General features: G+C 42.6%; 1 protein-coding gene across 1 annotated transcript in view; it reads left to right on the forward strand.

Annotated features, from left to right (window-relative positions):
• LOC144679417 (dual specificity calcium/calmodulin-dependent 3',5'-cyclic nucleotide phosphodiesterase 1C-like) overlaps positions 1-21264 on the forward strand; it is a 792900-nt gene that overhangs the window by 132908 nt on the left and 638728 nt on the right. Inside the window, exon 3 of the mRNA XM_078539774.1 lies at positions 18536-18707. Within this exon, the coding sequence (XP_078395900.1) occupies positions 18536-18707 (172 nt within the window). The remainder of the gene's footprint in view (positions 1-18535; positions 18708-21264) is intronic.

Raw genomic sequence — 21264 nt, forward strand, 5'->3', positions numbered from 1 at the left:
CTTGTACACCTCGATCAGGTTGCCCCTCAGTCTTCTCTGCTCCAACAAAAACAATCCAAGAGGTTATCCAACCTCTCTTCATAACTTAAATGTTTCATCCCAGGCAACATCCTGGTGAATCTCCTCTGCATCCCCTCCAGTGCAATCACATCCTTCCTATAATGTGGTGACCAGAACTGCACACAGTACTCCAGCTATGGCCTCACCAAGGTTCTATACAACTTCAACATGACCTCCCTACTTTTGTAATCTATGCCTCGATTAATAAAGGCAAGTGTCCCATATGCCTTTTTCATCACACCACTAACATGCCCCCCCCCGCCTTCAGAGATCTATGGACACACACGCCAAGGTCCCTTTGTTCCTCAGAACCTCCTAGTGCCATGCCGTTCATTGAATACTTCCTTGTCAAATTACTCCTTCCAAAGTGTCTCACCTCACACTTTTCAGGGTTAAATTCCATCTGCTACTTATCTGCCCATTTGACCATCTCGTCTATATCTTCCTGTAGCCCAAGACACTCAAGCTCACTGTTAACCACTGGCCAATCTTTGTGTCATCCGCAAATTTACTAATCCTACCCCCCACATAGTCATCTATGTCGTTTATTTAAATGATGAATAATAGGGGACCCAGCACAGATCCCTGTGGTACGCCACTGGACACTGGCTTCCAGTCACTAAAGCATCCTTCTGTCATCACCCTCTGCCTCCTACAACTAAGCCAATTTTGAATCCACCTTATAAAACTACCCTGTATCCCATGTGCATTTGCCTTCTTTATAAGTCTTCCATGTGGGACCTTGTCAAAGGCTTTGCTGAAATCCAGATAAACTACATCAACTGTACTACCCTCATCTACACACCTGGTCACCTCCTCAAAAAATTCAATCAAATTTGTTAGGCATGAGCTCCCTCTGACAAAGCCATGCTGACTATCCCTGGTTAAACCTTTGCTATTTCTTATCTCCACCTAGGCTAATTCTACAAATTGATCTTCTGAACCAATATCATTTCTCACTACTGTACTGATCTCATCCTTTATTAACAGATTTACCTCACATCCTTTTTTTTCCCCTCCTGTCCTTCCGAAATGTCATATATCCTTGAATAATCAGTTCCCAGCCTTGGTCACTTTGCAACCACATTTCTGTAATACTCTCTTTAGAGCTTACACAATCACATCCTCATGAACGTTGTAGTCAGGTAGATCACCTTCTTTCCTTGGGATGCAGGTATTGATTCTTGTACTGGAACCTTACACCTGCTCGGAAAATGCCCTTCCGGGAGAATAATGGAGGAAGTTAAAGTCATAGAGCCACAGAGGTCTACAGCACAGAAAAAGGCCCTTCAGCCCATTGAGTCAAAAAAGTACCTAACTATTCTGATCCCATTTTCCAGCACTAGGCCCAAAGCCTTGTATGCCATGGCATCGCAAGTGCACATCCAAATACTTCTTAAGTGTTATGAGGGTTTCTGCCTCTACCACCCTTTCAGGCAGTGAATTCCAGATTCCCACCACCCTCTGGGCGAAAAACTTCTTGCTCACATCCCCTCTAAACCTCCTGCCCCTTACCTTAAACCTACGCCCCCTGATTATTTATCCCTCCACCAAGGGGAAAAAATTCCTTCCTATCTACACTATCTATGCCCCACAGAGTATTTTTCTGACTAACACAAAGAGACCAAAAAAGACTCCAATTCTATCAAAGACAAATGAAAACTCTTATTGACACATGGGATTCATCAACAGGTTAGCACTGAAGAATGAATTTTCAGACCAGTCCCTCAATGCCACCACCCTTTCTTTCAATAAACAGGTTTGTATAGTCTGAGGGACCATGCCTCGTTTATTACACATTAAGTGTTTTATCCATGGACCTGAACCAGCGTTAATGACTTTATGACTCAATTATTTAAAAGCCTGTATTGAAGTTTGGAAGTACATAATAATGATTTACTTCCCAACACTTAGAAGAACGGCTGATCTCCATATTCCATTGCAATGCACATCTAGCACTGTTGGCACAATACATAAGGGTGGATGATACTAAACTTTTCACCCCAGAAAAGGCCTATTTGCAGGAAAATGTTGTATTAGAATTAGACCTCGTCCTCACCAAGACAATGTCAAAATGCTCAGCAATGCTTAAATGTAAGGTGATGGACAGCACAATCTTTTATGCAGCAAAACATTTGACGTTTTTATAATGAATAGATTAACAAATAAAGAGCAGAATTGAAACAGATGGACATTTTCACTTGGTATCGCATGCCCCAGCACATTCAAGTACAATAATGTTCCTCCATTCATTTTTTGCCCAGCAGTCACTATAAAAGCAATTGCTGGATCAAGCATCATGAGGTACTCGACTGTAGATGGTGCTATCTGTTGAGCTAGAAATCTTTTGCATGAATCATCACTATCTGATTAAACAATCCACTGCTGCTATTTGAGGGTGTCAAAGTAAGTCATATTGTGTTGCTAAGCAAGCTGTGGCAAATTTTATGCTAATTTTAGTCCTATTTTACTAGTCACAAGGAGAGCATGTAAATTAGCAAGTGCAAATTACAAAAATGAACTTTCATTTATACCTGAAATGTAAGTTTTAATCTCGGCCAATTTACATCTAGATATAAATGATATAACCCAGCAACTATCATTCATTTTGTAAATAGGAAAATGCTCAAGTGAGAAAGGTCTGAGTGCAAGAAACCTCAACATCTCACATCCATCGCCATAAAATAATGTACAGGCATTAAAATCAAAATGCTTTGCTTACTTTTTAATTAGTAATTTCTATAGTTGAAGTCTCCCTTTAAATCCTTTAAAGAGGGAGTATAGAAAACATGAGTCTGAATTTTATGCTGATCGGGCAGGCATGTGCCTGCCCCGATCGGGTGTGAAATCGCACGAGATGACGTTGGGCAAGTGTTCTGACGTCATCCTGCGTTCACGCGATATTTCGGTTGGCGGGTGCGCACAAATGTCGGAAGCCCACCCACCAACAATTAAGAGGGCAATTAAGCCCATTAACGGCGTAATTGTCTATCATTTTATATAACTCGTCCAATCTTACAGTTGGGGGATGAGCGAATTGGCCAGGCAGCCTTTGCATTTCTCATCAAACCTCATCCATGGATGGGATGAGATTTGCGTGATGAAATGAAATATAAATAAAACTCTGTGGACAGCATTTTCATTGGCTAAATTTTCAGGTGACTGATTATGATGCATGGACACTTTTTTCAGCTTTTGAAACCTTTATTTTTGCTGTTTCAGGTCTTCAGCTTTCCTGAGGCAGCTCTCTGCCTTCAGGGAGCTTTCTGTCAGTGCTGGTCTGCACCCACGTAGACGTCATCGCCTCTTCCCACCCCCACCCTGGCAGCGCTGAGCTTTTCAGACTGGCCATTAATTAGCTAGCCAGCGTGAAATCGCGGTCGGGGGCCGATGGTGGTTGGCGGTCCGTTTCCCAGCCGATCCCAGGCCCGCTGATCGTGCCAGCCTGCCGAGCTGAAAATTCAGGCCATGCAGTTACAACCCAAGCCAAGTACAGCAATTTACATAATTACAAAGGGATTTGTAAAAGCAATGGATTTTAGAAAGTTATTGTAAAGAATTCCAATTAATATTAATTTATTTTGGTTATCCAACTCTAACTTTAAGTAATTTCTGCTTGAGCAGTTGACAACAAGGCTGATGGAAGAGTAATATAATGAGGAATTGGCCTTTAGAGCATGCTGACAAGTTACTTTGGCAATTGGTCATGTGGTTGCTTAACCTAATTGCACAATCAATTAATCAAGGGACATTTTATTCTTATATAAGAACATAAAAAATAAGAGGAGTCAGCCATTCTGCCCCTCAAGACTACCCCACCATTCAATAAGATCATGGCTGATCTGCCCCAGGCCTCAACTCTTTCGTGCCAGTTCCTCAACTCACCGATATTTCAAAAATCTATATACCTCCTTTTAAAATAATTTCAGTGATCTAGCCTCCGCAACTCTCGGGTAGACAATTCCAGTCATTCACTACCCTCTGAGAGAAGAAATTCTTTTGCATCTCGGTTTTAAATGAGTGTCCCCTTATGCTGCAACTGTGTCCCCGAGTTCGAGGTTAGGTTTTGGTTCAGTTCTGTGCCTGTTAGGATTAGGAGGAATACAAATACAGGTTTAGAATGCATGTACGTAAACTCACAAAGTGTGGTGAAAGAAGCTGTTGAGCTACAAGCACACAAATAGTTATGTCAGAATATGAAATGATGCAAGAGCAGAAACATGGCTTAAAAATGGTAAGGACTGGGTGCTTAACATACAAGGATATTATAAAGTCTTCGGAAAATATAGAGAGGAGAAAAGGAACCTGAGGAAGCAGTACTGATTAGGGAAGACATTGTAGTGTTGGAAAGGGGGGGACTTCCTTGATGATGTAAAGATGCAGTTTGGTTCGAGTTGAGTAGCAAAGAAGGTATAGCACACTACTGAGGGTATTCTATAGGCCCCTAAGAGTGATAGAGGAAAAGAGGAGGAAATCACAGAGATGTGCAAGAACTATCGAGAGGTGATATTGGGGGACTTTAAATACACAAACATCAATTGTGACCATGTTAGAGTAAAAGAAAAGGATGGTGAAGGATTTCTGAAAATGATTCAGGAGACCTCCCTTGACCAATTTGTTTTTGATCCAACTAGAAGGGAGGCATTGCTGAATCTGATGCTGGGGAATGAGGCAAGGACCAGACTAAATATAATGGGCCATAACTTCCGAGCTCCCCAGCATCAGATTTGGGGGGTACCTCAAAGATGCGCTGGGGATTCCTTCTGGGAAGTTTCCAGGTAAGGGTTGCAAGCAATTTCCCAGAAGTGTACAGTACCTCTGGACAATTGTGCTGCACTGGGAACCATCCGAATACACGGTTTAAATCACAAACTTTGGATGGTTCCTCCAGGGACCATCAATAGTTACTCAGAAAACGTTGGAAGATTTAAAACCTCTCCTAGCTTCTGGATAACTATTGTAAAGACCTAGACCGACCCCACGGGACTCCCCCACACGCCAACGCTCCCACACAGGTCAACACCACCACCACCCCCCCAAGGGACTCTCCCCACCCCTGACCTACCCAACCCACACCCCCACCCCCACCTCCCACAACCCCCAGCCTCCAATCTCCCACCCCCTGACCTCCGATCATCCACCCTCCTGATAACCCCACCCCCCCACCAATACCACCCACCCTAGGCCCTCGGACAAACCCCCCCACCCCCACCCCCTGACCTTGGATTCCCACCCTCCCAACACCTCAGACTCCCTGTGCCCCCACCCCCAGACCTGCATCCCAGCCCCCCTCAACCTCCAAATCCCTATCATCCCCCACTGTCCCAGACCTCGGCCCCATCCCCACACCTCGGCCCCAAACCCCCAGACCTCAGACCTCCCCAACCCCCCTCCTGGACCTTGGGCCCAACCCCTGGACTTTGGACCCCTCCACCCACCCTGGGCATACCTGGCCTCCAAAACCCGCTCCTTACTCACCCCCACGCTGCCCAATCTCCCCTCACCCTACAAGCAAAGGACTAACCCGATTCCAGGATGCATCAAAGTTCTTCCTGCATCTACTTGCAGTCCCAGCAGCACCCACTGCCGAGTTCTGGTGCTTCTGGGACTGCCAGAGCTGCCAGCCAATCCAATTGGCTGGCAGGTCTCGAAGGCAGGACTTCCTCCCACTGATGGGTTGAAGACCCACGCTCTGCCTGTTTCGCCTACTGGCTGTGTGCTATGGCTGCGGGCCTGGCTTTTTTCTTAAGGTGTGTCGGGTGCCGGCTGACCCTTGCAACATTGGGAGTGAGCAATACACACCCCATGTCAAATCCATCCCATGGGATCAAGAATAAAGAATTGTGGTTACCTGGGAGTACTTAAATGATAGTAATCTAAGTGAGGGAAAGTAGATCAGTGATCCCACACTGTAGACCCTTGGGATCTTGGGATATTTTGGGTTTTCCACTTCCTTCTTGGTCAGCTACCATCAGCCATTATGTTGAAAGAGTGTATTTAACCGAGCATCTGAAATCATACATTGGGGCTGGGATTTTCTGTGCCTGCTGGCGTTGGGCATGTGCAAAAATATGGTGTGATCGGTTTTACGATGGCATGAAACCAGTTTGCGATCGTCGATGGTGGGCTACATTCCCTGTCATTGGATGTCAGGAGCCTCATTGTAATAGGCCAGCCCACCGGACTCATCCCTCCCCGCTGGATCATCCACCCACATTGAAGAACTCACCATCTTGAGGCCACTTGCACAGATCAATATGTGCCCCCACACACACCCCAGGATAACCGCATAAGCAATTTGCACCTGGTGGGCTGCACTTCGCTTGGGACTTCATGGTTTGTTTGCCTACTTTAATTCGGTCAGCACTTGCAGTCATCAGCACCAGGCCTCACAGACGGCACCATATCACTTTTAGGGGACCTCACGGTAAGTCTCTGACCTACCAGGTCAGCTATATAAATTTTCAACGGCTACAGAGCTAGGGCTTGCTTGTAAGGGGGTGGGGGTGGGGGAGAGAGAGTGGCCTCAGGCAATGGAAGAAGCTGCAGGATGAGGACTGTGCTGGGGAAGGGGAGTACCCCGGGGTGTGTGTGGGGGCCCATGTTGATCTGTGGTGAGGGCTGAGGAGGCAGTCTCCAGAGGAGATGAGGCCAGATAGAGATGGGAGGGTGTGTGTGAGAATGGGTGGTGATGCCCTTGAGCTGGCAGTGATTGAGATGCCAGTGAATGTGTGTTGGGCTTGAGTGTGTGAGTTTAGAGTGATAAAATGTTTGCCTTACCCTGGCTGCATGGATGAGATCATTCATCCTCTATCTGCATTTGATGGCCAAACTCTTCTATGCAGCATTAGCAAAGATCACCACTGCCACGGCCTACCAAGCCAGAGTGGTAATGTTGCTGCCCCTCCTGTGGCCAGAGCGGGGGTAGAGGACATCACAGGAGGGACAGCAACATTACCACTCTGGCTTGGTAGGCGATGGCAGTGGTGATCAGTGCCAATGCTGCACAGAAGAGTTTGGCCATCCAATGCAGGTAGTGGCCAGAGCGAGGCTAGAGGACATCACAGCGGGCCTCCACGGCATCCAAAAGGCGCTTGAGGATTGCAGTCTTCTTGCCTTTCGGGGCCAAATCTTCTTTGCTGCAGTCCTGGGCTGGAAACACTGAGCGTGGCTGGACTTTAAATACGGTGCCCGGCCTGATGAAGCTGCGAGGTGATAGCATGGCAGGCCTTTTACCCACCCACTCCCGCACTTAGTGCTTATCTGGGGCAATTCTGCCCAGGATGTTCACAGATTCAGTGGGCTTGACATGTTGTTCAAGTAGTGCAGCAAGATAGATATAATGTTGTATAATTCACAACTATATACAAGAGAGAGAGAATCTACCCACTAATGTGTTGCTTCATATTAGGAAGCTAAACTAACTAGATGGTAGAAGTCACAGGTTTTAAAGGTGCTGTTGAATAAAACTGAACAGACCTCAGCACTGGAAATGACAAAGGCATCCTCTCCCCAGACAACCCTGCACAGTCTGGGAACTTGTGCCAAAATTGGGGGTCTGAAAACATCTATGCTGATATATTTTTTCCAGATATTTCTTTCAACGCTGAAGATGCAGTGGCAGTTGCAATTCAAACTTGCATGGTATGCTTTTTATATTGTTATTTTAGTTTATACAAAGATTAAGTACTAAGCTTGTAGGGGCAAAATCATTCACACACACCATTGCACTCTCCTCCATTTACTTTAAGTACAGTGGCATATTCTCAGCTTGCTTGCAACTTTGCACACAAGAATTTTCTGAGCCTCCTGACCTATTAGTGTCTCTTGAACATTTGTAGTGTTTCAAAACCAGAATAAAACAGTTTAAATTAAGTGGTGCCTAATTCAGCGTTATTCAGACTCAAATATTGAATAACTCACAATGTGATAGGGGTACAGGACATCTGGGTTGCTCAAATCTGTTGCTTTAAAGAAAAAATAAATAAAAATGTTTATGGAATAATTTCATTTTGAAATTCTGGACCAAGCTAATCCACTTCGGTGGAATAACTTTTTTTCTGTCAGAGCCAAATTACAGTCTGTTTGAAGAACCGAAAGGACAAGAAAATGATAAATTACATTTATACTGAGCAGCATTTGAGAAAAGGTAAAATTGTAGAATACATATTTAGGATAAACTGTTGATAGGGATACCAGGTCTTCACTGAACCTGAGTTGAATTTCATTTTCAGCTCATGCACTCATGAAGCTCCCCTCTCCCATGCTACATTAAAGGCGAGGTGGTGATGTAGTGATCACTGTCACTGGATTGGTAATCCAGAGAGACAGGCTAATGCTCTGGGGACCTGAGTTCGAATCCCACCATGGCAGATAGTGAAATTTGAATTCAATAAAAGTCTGGTTCACTAATGTCCTTTAGGGAAGGAAATCTGCTGTCCTTACCTGGTCTGACCCACATGTAACTCCAGACCCACAGCAATGTGGTTGATGGCTCTTAAAAATGCCCTCTGAACAAGTGCAGTTAGGAATAAATGCTGGCCTTAGACAGTGATGCCCACATCCAATGAATTAAAAAAAAAACGATAACAGTGACTGAAACTATAGTAAGCTAAACTATTAAAATAACATTTTAAAAATGTAAATGCCCTTGTTGTTCCTTTTTGTTAATCTTCTCCCACTCTCTGATCCCATGAAGGCCCAATTCAGTGAGGATGTGTTCACCAGCAGCCCTTGTTTGATAGGAGCATAGGTTACAGGTCCCATGTTGTTATAGGCTGATTTTGTGATGCCTAATGGTCAAAGCTTTGTGCCAGCAAAGCAATAAGGCAGTAACTACACTTATATTTTCTTAGGGATTTTATTCTGTTCTAACACTCAATTTACCAATTAGAAATGCTTTTAAAATAAATAAAATATTTAGCCTAGCTAGTATCCTTCAGATCCTTCTATTTATTTTGGAGGTGATAGCAATAGTAAATAACATTGCCATATCAGGGGTGGTAGAATTGCTTGACAGGTATGTGTCACAGCATTATAGGGTGGACATGTTTCTGATTTTTCCTCCTAGCCTCCAAGCTAGTTCTAATACTCTGGGAACGTGGGTTCAAATCTGACTATGACAGCTGGTGGAATTTCAATTCAATTAATTAAAAAACAATCTGGAATGGAGTGCTGGTTTCAGTAATGGCGACCATGAAATCATTCTCGATTGTCGAAGAAAAACCATCTGGTTCACTAATGCCTTTTAGGGAAGGAAATCTGCTGGCCTACATGTGACTCTAGACCCATAGCAATGTGGTTGATTCTTAACTGCCCTCTGAAATGGCCTAGCAAGCCCATCAGACTAAGTTCAAAGGCAACTAAGGATGGAAAACAAATGCTGACCTCGCCAGTGATGCCCATATCCCATGAAAGAATAAAGAAAAAAAATATTGTGAATGATCCCCTCCCCTCTGGTACTGTCCCAGTTCCTTTCAAAACTGGCTTCATCACACCTCTCCTCAAAAATCCGCCTTTGATTTTCATGTTCTTGCAAACTACCTGAATATCTCAACAAGAACAATAACACTGTAAAAGATCCCAGGATTGATCAAAAAAAGTCGTACATCAAGCCACAAAAGGAGATATTAGGAGAAAAAGGAGATAAAAGGTGACCAAGTGTTTGGTTAAAAGTAGATTCTAAAGAGTGCCTTAGAGGAGGGAGAGATAGAGAGGGGAGAGGTCTATGGAGGGAATTCCAGAGCTTAGGGCCTTGGCAACTGAAGGCATAATTATCAATGGTGGAGCTAGTAAAATAGGAGGCTCATGAGGGGCAAGAATTAAAGTGCAGCGCTTTCCCTTTAGTCTCCAAAGTCCTTGAATGTGTTGTTGCAACAAAGTACATTTTTCTCACTCCTTCAGATTTCAACCTTCCCAAGCAGTTTTCGGCCTCTGCAACAACACTGCTTGACTGTGAGCAAAGTTACAAATTACATTCTCTGTGACTGTGTACTTTTCTCCCTCTTAGTTTCTCTATAACCTTTAATACAAAATACTGCACCATACTCATCCAACGCCTCTCCTCAATTGCCTAGCTGAATGCCTTGCTTAGTTTCACTCTTGCCCATCTAATTATAACCAAAGAATCTACTGCAATGGCTTGTCTTCCTGCTTCCACATTATTATATTTGGAATGTTCCAAATACATATCCTTTGACCTCTCCCCCATCCCCTGCCCATAGTTCACCTTGAAATGCTGCGCCTTTGTTCAGATATACTAAAGTAAGCTAAAGACAGCCAGAATCTCACTCATCATTCCTCCACCAGCTTTGTTCTGTCTGACTCCTTGTCCAATCCCGAAACATTGCAATTTCGAGCAATTCCTAGAAACAAAACTATTGTCTTTGGATGCTGTACAAACTCTATTTTGTTGCCACTGATTGCATCTCCCTTCCTGGAAACTGTTTCAGGCCGAACCAGATTGCCCAGGTTGAGACCTTGGCATCCTATTTGACCCTGAGCTGAGCTTTTGACTACAAATCCTCTATATCATAAAACTCACCACTTACACTTCCACCTCTGTAACATCACCACTTTCCACCCTGCCATCTCATCTGCTGCCGAAAATCTCATCCATGCCTTTTTCTACTGCCAAACTCTAAATTTTCAAAGCTTTCCTGGTCAGTCTTTTAACCCCCAAAGTCCATAAGCTTTAACGCAGCTAAAAGTCTGCTGCCTGTATCCTAACCCACATCAGGTACAGCTCAATCTTCCCCTTCTCTTAGGCAGTTCTTCGGAATTGAGGATGACTTACTTTCATTGCAGTTCAGCAGTTTCTGAGATGGCTGATAAGTTCAGTGCAGAATCTGCAACATGCAGTTCAGGTGGTGCTTAGAGGATCAGGTAGATGAGTTGTTTGGAGGTTGTGCACTCTCTGTAATGCCTCAACTTTGCCTCCTCATGTTCCCGATGATGGCTTCAATGTGTTTTGTGCCTTCCCAAATGAACCATCCCAATTTTTGCTGGGCACAAGCCAGGGACTCCCATGAGTCGGTGAGGATGTTTGACCTCTTCATGGATACTTTGAGGACATCCTTAAAGTATTTCCATTGTCCTCCTGGGAGTCTCCTGCCACAACAGAGCTCCAAGTAAAACAGTTGCTTTGGGAATCTGCTGTCAGGCATACAAACAACATGTCCTGCCTCAATACTGGGCAAGTTGGCTTGGGAAAGGACTGTGCTGTTGGATTGCCTTTCTTGCCACCAGATTTGGAGGATCTTATGAATGCACTGGCGGTACTTCTCCAGTACTTTAAGGTGCCTGCTGTAGGTTGTCCATGTCTCCAAAGCATATAGGAGCATGGGGACCACTGCTGCCCAGTAAACCGTGGCCTTAGTCTCAGTTTTGAGATCCTGGTCCTCGAATACCCATTTTTTCAGCCAGTTGAAGGCTGAGTTGGCACATTGGAGGTGACGATGAATTTTGTTATCTGTTTCTGCCTTTGTGGAGAGGAGGCTCCCAAGATATGGAACATGGTCCACATTTTCCAGGATATCGCCTAGAATCTCAATCAATGGGGAGAGGTCTTCTAGTGTGGGAGCTGGTTGGAAAAGGACTTTAGTTTTCTAGTGTTTAGTGAAAGGCCCATTTGCTCATATGGTTCCGAGAAAGCAAGAGGAATGACCTGGAGGTCAGTTTCTGAGTGAGCGCGTGTACAAGCATCATCTGCATACTGGAGCTCAATTACCAAAGTTGAAATAATTTTGGTTTTGAATTGAGGGTGACGTAGGTTCTAGCTTACATCAAGGTGTTAATCACTCAAAACTAGTTCTATTGGGCAGGGCATGTCATTCATATGGCTGACACTGGACTCCGAAGCAACTGCTTTACTCAGAACTTGGTAGCAGCTGGAGACTCCCATGAAGACAGTGGAAACCTCTGTTCTGTATATTATCTCCATTCCTATGGGTAATTTTCTATAGGTGAGGTGCAGTATCGCAGCGAGGAAGATGGAGGAGGGGATTGGTGCAATGACACAACCTTGTTTGACCACAGTCGCCACTGAGATAGGATTCTTGGATTTGCTGTGCGGTGAAGATCATATCTAACCGACTTCAAGTACAGTTCAACCCTCACCTCTGTGCTTGCTGACCTAAATTGACTGCATCCTAGTTTGGCAATGCTTCAAATTTAAACTATTGAGCTTTGTTTTTGAATTTTCCATGGCCCCCTCCCATGTCTGTAATCTTCTACAGCTCTACAGCCTTCAGAGGTCTATGCACTCCTCCAATTCTGACTTCTTGCACATCCCAACTTTAATTGCCCCATCATTGTTAAACATAAGAAGCTGAAGACACGACTGCCAATGTTAAGAACACCATATAAATGGAAGAACGTAAGACATAGTAGCAGAAATAGGCTATTTGGCCCATCAAACATGCTCCACTATCCAAGAAAATTGTTACTGAGTTTCTACATCAACTTACTTTCCAACACTATCCCCAAATACCCTAGTTCCAAAAAATATATTGATATCTGTCTTGAATATACACCATCGACTGAGTGTCCTCAGCTCTCTGTGGTAGAACATTCCAAAAATTTACAAGCCAATGAATGAAGACACTTCTCCTAAATGGACAATACCTATTGTTAATTCTATGATTCCCAGTTCTAGACTATCCGGACAGGGGAAACAACTGCTCAGCATTTACTCTACCAAGCCCTCGCAGTATATTTCAATATCATCACTCATTCCTCAAAACGCCAGATTTTATAAGCCGGTTTCAATCTTTCCTCGTAGGACAGTCCAGGACATCCCAAGAGTCAATTGATTAAACCTTCGTTGCACCCTCTCTAGGGCAAGCATGTTCTTCCTTAGGTAAGGACACCAAAGTTGTGCACAAAATACTCCAGGTCAGGGTCACCAAAACTCCATATAATAACATAGCTCTACTCTTACGCTCCATCCTCCTTGCAAGAAAACCTAACATATCATTTGTGTTCCTAATTGCTTACTGTACCTGCAACTTTTATTTTTGTTTAGATATGTGGAAAGGGGCTACTGAACAGAGTCCGCTAATGAACTCTTAACAAAAGCATAAAACATTTATTAAACAAGATGAACTATTGTACAATACCCTTTCACCCACAACTGTACCTTTACAGATATATACAGATTTGTAAGGAAAACAGATAACACAAGTTACAAAAGCTATCTTGAACTCTAATGTTCACAGTAAACATAGTCCATGTAAACCTGTAGGCAACCTGTGGTCATGCACACCACACTCTGAAACCAAGTGACAGATGCCACCTCAACCAGTACTAATCCTACCCCCCACATAGTCATCTATGTCGTTTATATAAATGACAAATAATAGGGGACCGAGCACAGATCCCTGTTCTACGCCACTGGACACGGGCTTCCAGTCACTAAAGCATCCTTCTGTCATCACCATCTGCCTCCTACAACTAAGCCAATTTTGAATCCACCTTATCAAATTACCCTGTATCCCATGTGCATTTATCTTCTTTATAAGTCTCCCATGTGGGACCTTGTCAAAGGCTTTGCTGAAATCCATATAAACTACATCAACTGCACCACCCTCATCTACACACCTGGTCACCTCCTCAAAAAATTCAATCAAATTTGTTAGGCATGACCTCCCTCTGACAAAGCCATGCTGACTATCACTGATCAAACCTTGCCTCTCCAAGTGGAGATAGATACTCTCCTTCAGAAATTCCTCCAATAGTTTCCCTACCCCTGACGTGAGACTCACTGGCCTGTAGTTCCCTGGCTTATCTCTACAACCCTTCTTAAATAGCGGAACCACGTTAGCTGTTCTCCAGTCCAGAGGAATTAAAAATTTGGGTCAGAGTGGCTGTCACTTATTTTGTTTAGCTGAAACAGGCACAAAGTGTGCATATTGGAAATCATACTCATGTAAACCATGAATTTCTGTTTCTGTATGTATAGTTTTCTTATACATGTTTCCAGCAGATTAGACCTCTGTGCCAGGAACATAGGGTTGAGAAATCTACCTTTGTACATGACATGGATGGGAATGGAGGGGGCTCTATCTTTGGATAATATTACTTTACTTTAGATAATAAACTAGGAGATATAGTGAATCCTGGAGAAGAAAATTGGAGAGAGTTAGGCTAAGAAAGTGAACAAATTTGTGTCAACTGCAGTTTAACGCAATGTAAGTGTGGGATATTATACTTTGAACATAGTATGCCAAATGGCACTGCACCACTAAATGGAAAAGCTTGGAGGAAGTAGATGCACAAAAGAGATTAAGGGAGTCTGGGTGCATTTATTATTAACAAAATAACTTGCTGGTGCAACAAAATTCAAACAGCAAGTGGGATGCTGAACTTAATCGCTAAGAAAGAAAATACTGTAGCAACTTCACAGAATGCTGATCAGACCTCTTTTGCAATACCAGTCAGTTGTTTCTGTTTTGAATGAAATCACCAATCCATGCACAAATTGTGCTTAAATTGCCCTTACTAGTTCTTTTTCCAAAGTTCAGGCTCATCTGAATACTGACAAATGTGAAATCTGTCATGGGTCAGCACAATCAGGCAGAATTTTGGAATGTAGTTTTTAAAAAGTTCTTAAATATATCAAGGAATATCTTTAATGTAAGAGTAGTGCCCTGGAGTTTTATTAATAGAACAGATAAATGGGTTTTCACAAATAAGTATTTTTAATAGACTGTCATGTATTATCCTCTTTTTCGAAAGGACTTTATAAAGCAACATAGAACCAGTCGCTAATTCCTTAGCTGTAGAGTAGTCAGATCCTTCATAAATTTAAAAGAATGAATTATTTAATAGTTTGTAAAAATGGCCTTTCACCTAAAAAAAAAGTCCTCCTCAATTTTCTGCAAATAGATGCAGTTAGCATCTCACATTGAAACTCACATTGGTGATTACATCAGTTTGTGGTCAAGGCCAGTTTTGTGGGTAGGGTTAGCTTCTAGGATAATTTTTTAGACTATTCTGAAAGGTTGCAGAAACTCCAATATGCACTGGTTTAGCCAACTGTGTGTGATTTATGCAGCAAAGTGAAATCTTGTGATCAATTTTGTTCACTGGGCTTTAGGAAGGGTTAATTACCTATTAAGATAAACACTGGGTAAACTTAGTTTGTACTCTCCAACGATGAGAAAGTTAAAAGGTGATGTAATGGAGGCATTTAAAATTATAAGCCAGAAATATAAACCACTTTTTCTGATGCTGCATCACGCACTAAGGTCTCAAAATGATGGACAGGAAGCATGTGTATACTTCCAACGGGAACTGTGCCACCAGCTATATTGCCAGAGCAGGTAGCACTCACATGTACCAGGGAGTTCAGTGAGGATCTCTACACCAAAAGTAACATTTTTTTTCTTCCCTATGGAGAGAACACCAGGTCTCCCACAGACATACCCCTCCCTGGTGCAAGGTGCCATTCACTGCATGCACATTGCCTTGTGTGCTCCCTGTGACAATATATTTAACAACTGATTTATCCATCAATGTACAACTGCTTGGCAACCATTATGCAGGTCTCTGCCCTCTGGACATGGCTCATTACTCCATTTCAGAACCCACAACTGCACAACATGAGTACAATGAGAGTCAAGCTGCCACCAGAAACATAATTGAGTGAACAATCACTCCCAATTCAATTCCCAAGCTACATTTCCATAACTTCCAGGGGAGATATGCAGTACAAACTTGAGTCCATTTCTTGATTTATGATCTCTTGCTGCCTGGTCCATAACTTTGTCATCACGTGGTACCAGTCCTTACCATCACCTGGAAAACATCAAGTATAGGGAGAAAAGCAGGGGAGAAGGCGGAAGAACAGGAGGCAGAAGAGCAGAAGGAGATGTAGCAATCACTAAAACCACTACCTGCCCAAGCACAGATACCAGCTCATCAAGGAGCACCTCAACTAAGTAAACCTTCCGATTCTCATTCACTAACAATCACACAATGAATATTCTGCAACCATCATTGAACCGAACAACCAAAGGAACAAGCTGTTTGATTCAATCAGCCACTTTCTGGGACTTATAACCTACGTACATGATGTTGCACCAACACAGGAAGCCATTTCATGCTGTTACTATGTAGTGGTTATGCAAGTGGTATTTTCCACTAACAGGATGCTTCCATTGGTCCAAAAAAGATGTTTTGCCTGCCACACAATTGAGCAACATCATGTATGAATTTCAATGCTGGCTCTTTTATTGCCTGTGATCATGTATGTATGTGAGTGTGCGTATTTTTTATCCTTGGAGTAAGTGAGTCATTTTTAAATAACCTAGTAGCAAGTCTTTTGTAATTTTAAAAGGAAAAACAGGTTAGCTTATTTTTCACACCCTTGCCCTGAAGTTACTAAAAAATACCATGGCCCAGGTTTTCACCATGATGAAGAGGCCTTCCTTCGTGGTGAAAATAGCCCACCTCTGAACATGGCACTTCCTATTTTCACGGGTGTTTTCTGAACCACTGTTTAGTCTTCCCCTCTTAATGAGTCTCTATTTTGTTGATGGACCTCTGACTGTCTGAGTCTTCTCCAAAGTTAAGTCTTCTTTGGATTGCAGCAGGTCAGATGGGATTGTCATTGGTTACCCCGTTTATGATGCAGTCTCGTATCAGCTCAGATTTAAGACCACCATATTCGGAACCTTCAGCCAGTCGATATGGGTGATTGATGAAGATATCTAATGGTTCACCAGGTTTCTGGACCCTTTTGTTAAACTTGGCTCTCATACCTTGCTATTCCATAAATTAAAATAATTATCAAAGGCTTTTAAGACCTCTTTAAATTTGTCGGATGTTTCATTAATGCCTTGTCTTGCTATTACATCATCAGCAATATCTCCAATAGAGTACAATAATGTATTGACTTTCAGCCTCTAACTTATTGTTTAATCCGGATGCAACTCTGAATCTTAAAAATCTCTTCCTCCATCGTGCCCAATTCTATATTTGGTCTGCCCCTTCCATATATATCTGGCAAGGTGAAGTTAGAATCCATAGCTGTTTTAAGCTCTTAGGAGGTTTGCCAGGATTTCTTAAACTTCTGTTCAGTAATGGAGTTTTCCCACACTGATCAGCCTTCCCCTGATACCTGCTGTGGTCATTGACCCTTTTTTGGTAATAGATTTGAAATTTGGCGGTGTTTTTAAATCATCGCTGGAAGTTACCATTAAGGCCTGTTATCACTTTGGGAATCAGGTTTAAGCAGCCAAATTTTTTTTCAATTGCTGCCTTGCAGTCACCATGTGTAATATCACTGACCTTGGACCTGGGCTGTGGTTGTATTGAAACCCACGCTTGCTAAAAATGGAATTTGCTGAGTGTTGTCTGCTTACTGCGCCATTAATCTGAAGGTTTTGAGCTCTTCTCAAGGTTTGCTCATCCTTTCCTGATCATCACCAGGCTTTTTGACTCTGCTGCTGGATCGAGATTTTTCACAGACCACCATGTGCTATGGTGGTATTTACACAGCTGAACAGTTGATTTTTCTCTGATTCGCAGCCTCCGCATCTTCTATGGAGCTCTTTTGGGGATTTTCAACTGTCTTACCAAAGTCTTCAGTTTTGGTGCCTTTTTTCAGGTCAGACTTGCAAACCTTTTTAAAGTTGATTTTCAGGCATTTCGGGGTCCTCTACTGATGCCACCATGTTGTATGTTGGTTGTGACTGGCTAAGATATGGTTGCAGAGACATAAATATGCCTGAACAATAACTGGTTTATTGAATAAACGTAATTATTTACAGATGCACAAGACTGCAGGTATTACTCATTCTAAGCCATGTGCTTTCTCCTTCTGGACTCCTGGTTATATGATTCTGTGTGGGCGGTACTGTTTCTCCAATCCCACGTATAAATCCTTTCAGCCCTGAACACCCTAATAATACACCTCTCATCTTTTATAAATTAAGTTCATTCAAAGCTCAGCTGCCTCATACTAAGTCACACTTTTGCTTGCTGACCTACATTGGACCTGGTCTGGCAACACCTTTTAAAATTCTCATCCTAGTTTTCAAATCTTTCCATACCTTTACCTTGTCCTATCTCTGTAAACCTCATCCAGCTCTGCAACCTTCCAAGATCTATCTACTTCTCCAATTCTGGCCTCTTACTTATCCCCACCTTTTCATCAGCTGCCTTGTCTTCAGCTACCTTGGCCTTAAGTTTTAGGATTCCCTCCTCAAATGTCTCTGCCTCGCCAACTCTCTCTCCTCCTTTAAGACACCCCTTAAAGCCCTTAAACTCTTTGATGAAGCTTTTGGTCAACTTTCCTAAAATCTCCTTACATGGCTCAATGTCAAATTTTGTTTGATAATGCCGCTGTGGTGTGCCTTAGGATAATTTACTAAAATAATTGTGCCATTTAAATGCAAGTTATTATTGTAGTTGTTATCTAAGATTAAGTAACAGCTTAAAATAAGCTATCCCCTTTGCTCTTAAATTCTAGGTTCCAAATCACAGACCTCTCTGAAGCACACTGGTACAAGACTTGAAGGAAAAAAAGAAAAAAGGAAAGCAAAAACAGGAATTTATGCTGATTCACAGAATCCAGAAGAAATCCTGGCAGAAGAGTTTCTTTCTGTTGATAACCCAGATGCTTTGGAAAAGGCAGCGATCAGGTTGGCAATTACATCTGGCTGAGCTCTGTCATAGACCTGGCTTGTTTTTCACTTTTCTGTTACTTTTTTTAAAAAAAACAGCTTTTCCACTGTTTTTTCTGACTAGTGATACAATTAAAATCGATGGAAATCATTTCTGATATGTATGTATGCTTTTCCTCTGCTTTTAAAGGGACAAACACTTCATGAACAAATAAATATTTGAGGAGCCTTTTGTTTTTGGGCTCAGGTTTACTTGGAAAGTTATGCATTGTTACCATGTGTGGGTTGTGTAATGATTTTTTAACAAAAATGAAATTGTGTGGATTTTGAGACTTTTTGACATGGTTAAGGAATTGTTTCAGAGACGATGACAGGAAGGAGGGATAATGGATATGCTCACATTGGCAGGAAGTGATGATTGATGCTCCGCAGTGATCTGTCCAGGGGTCCCTGCTTATCTTCAAAGTGAGGATAACTATGTTCATCATCTGTTGTGTTTGGTAGGATTCCAATTGGTACATAGGTGACTGCTAAAGCTGCAAATAGGACAAGATACTGCAAACAATTGAGTTTTAGACAAATTGCTGACTTGGGATTTCTTCTGCTTCCATTTTCTCTCTGCTTCTGATATGCACTTGCTTTTGAAGGAGGCTGTACCGTTTTTTTGTTTGAGCCAGGTGCAGAGATCCTGGGTGAACTTTTTTCAGGACTCGAAGTTGATATCAAAACTCCTAAGTAAGAACACTTCAGAGTGTTCTTGTAGCACTTCCTTTGATCATCATGAGAGCACACCCCAGACTCAAGCTTTCCATAGAAGATTCAATTTGGTAAGCAAGCGTCAGGCATTCTAGATACATGACCAGCTCAACTCAGTTGTGACTACCTCAATATGGTGTGGATGCTTGGCATACCAGCTTGGGTAAACACCTCAGTGTCTTGCTATTTTGTCCTGCCATCTGATCTTCAGGAGCTTTCGAAAGCAGCTTAAGTGGAAGTGGTTGAGTTTCTTGGCATGATGCCAGTACACAGTGCAAGTCTTGCACACAGAGAATGGCCAGGGCTTTTGCTCAATAGACTTTCAGTTTGGTAGGCAGATTTACCCCTCTTCATTCCCAGACTGATATCCAAAGTCTGTCAAAGGCGACACTTTGGCAACTCTTGCATGTGTCTCGTCGTCAATACAGACAGCTCGAGAGAGTGTGCTGCCGAGATAAGTGGACCTATTCACTGCTGACAGGTCTGGTCATGGACCTTGGGCCCGAGATAGGGCTCCTGGAGCAGGCTGGTACATTACTTCAGTTTTGTTCATGCTGATTGTAAGGCATTGGAGAACAAGCCCATACTACATTGCATGCCCAGCTCTGTACTGGCAGCTAGTGCACAGTCATGGGAAAACAGAACATTACAAAGTATATCCTTGGAGACCTTGGTTTTTGTCTGGAGTTATCTCAGATTGAGCAGCTTCCCATCCATGCCATATCTGATTTCGATACCAGGGGTATCACCATCATGGAAGTCATTGGAGAGCATGTTGGAGAAGAACATGCTGAAGAAAGTTTGTGCTAGCACATAGCCCTGTTTAACTGCATGAGTGACAGGGAATGGGTCAGAAGACTCACCATCATCCAGGACATGTGCGAGAATGCCATCATTGAACAGTCGAACCATTGTGATGAATTTCTCAAGGCAACCAAATTTCGCCATCACTATTGTTACAATCCCTCTAGATAACTAAAAACTTTTAAAAAGAGGTTCGAACTTCCAGTCGATAGCTGAAAGAATTATAAGGTTTCAGGTCTTAAAACCTTTTCTGTATCAAATGACTAAGAGTACTAATGACTAAACACTACTTTCTTCCCATAGCCAACTTATACTTTAAACTACAGAGAAGAACTTTCCCCTTATATACTTACCACACATCGCCCTCTACATGGAATTACAGTCCTTATAGCAAACCACAGTTACTCCTAGCTTCCAATGGGTTCCTGTATTACCATTTCGCTGAGTAGTAACTTAAAGTCTTCAGGCACTTTCCTCAGTTTTCAGAGAGTTTCTTAAATCCAGTGCCAGCAGTAAAGCCTTTCCCAATGATTCTTCTTAGTCCTGGCTGTGACAGAACAAATCTCCTGAAATCCTTAGAAGGCTGCAGGATTTCCAGTATTAGGCTTTGCTGTCATCAACCAGCCTGCTTGTGAGAAATGCTGTTCCTCCCTTACACCCTTGCTGATTACCATATTTATCAATTACTTAGTTTCATCAGCAAACTTAGATGAAAATGTAGACTACCTTATATCTAAGTTAGGCAGTACATTAATTGTAGATGGGAACAAAAAGTTACAAAATGATAATGATCAACTAAGTGGGCAAAACTGTAACAGATGGAGTTCAATGTAAGTGTGAGGTCATCCATTTTGAACCTAAGAAAGATAGATCAGTGTATTTTCTAAACAGTGAGGAGCTAGGAATTGTGGATGAGCAGAGAGTCTTATGGGTCCATATATGTAAATAAAAATATAATTAAAGAGCCTGGAATGTTAGCTTTTATTGCAAGCGTGAAGAAATGGCAGTTTAATAA

The sequence above is a fragment of the Cetorhinus maximus genome, chromosome 4, assembly GCF_964194155.1.
Source record: "Cetorhinus maximus chromosome 4, sCetMax3.hap1.1, whole genome shotgun sequence".
Lineage (NCBI taxonomy): Eukaryota > Metazoa > Chordata > Chondrichthyes > Lamniformes > Cetorhinidae > Cetorhinus > Cetorhinus maximus.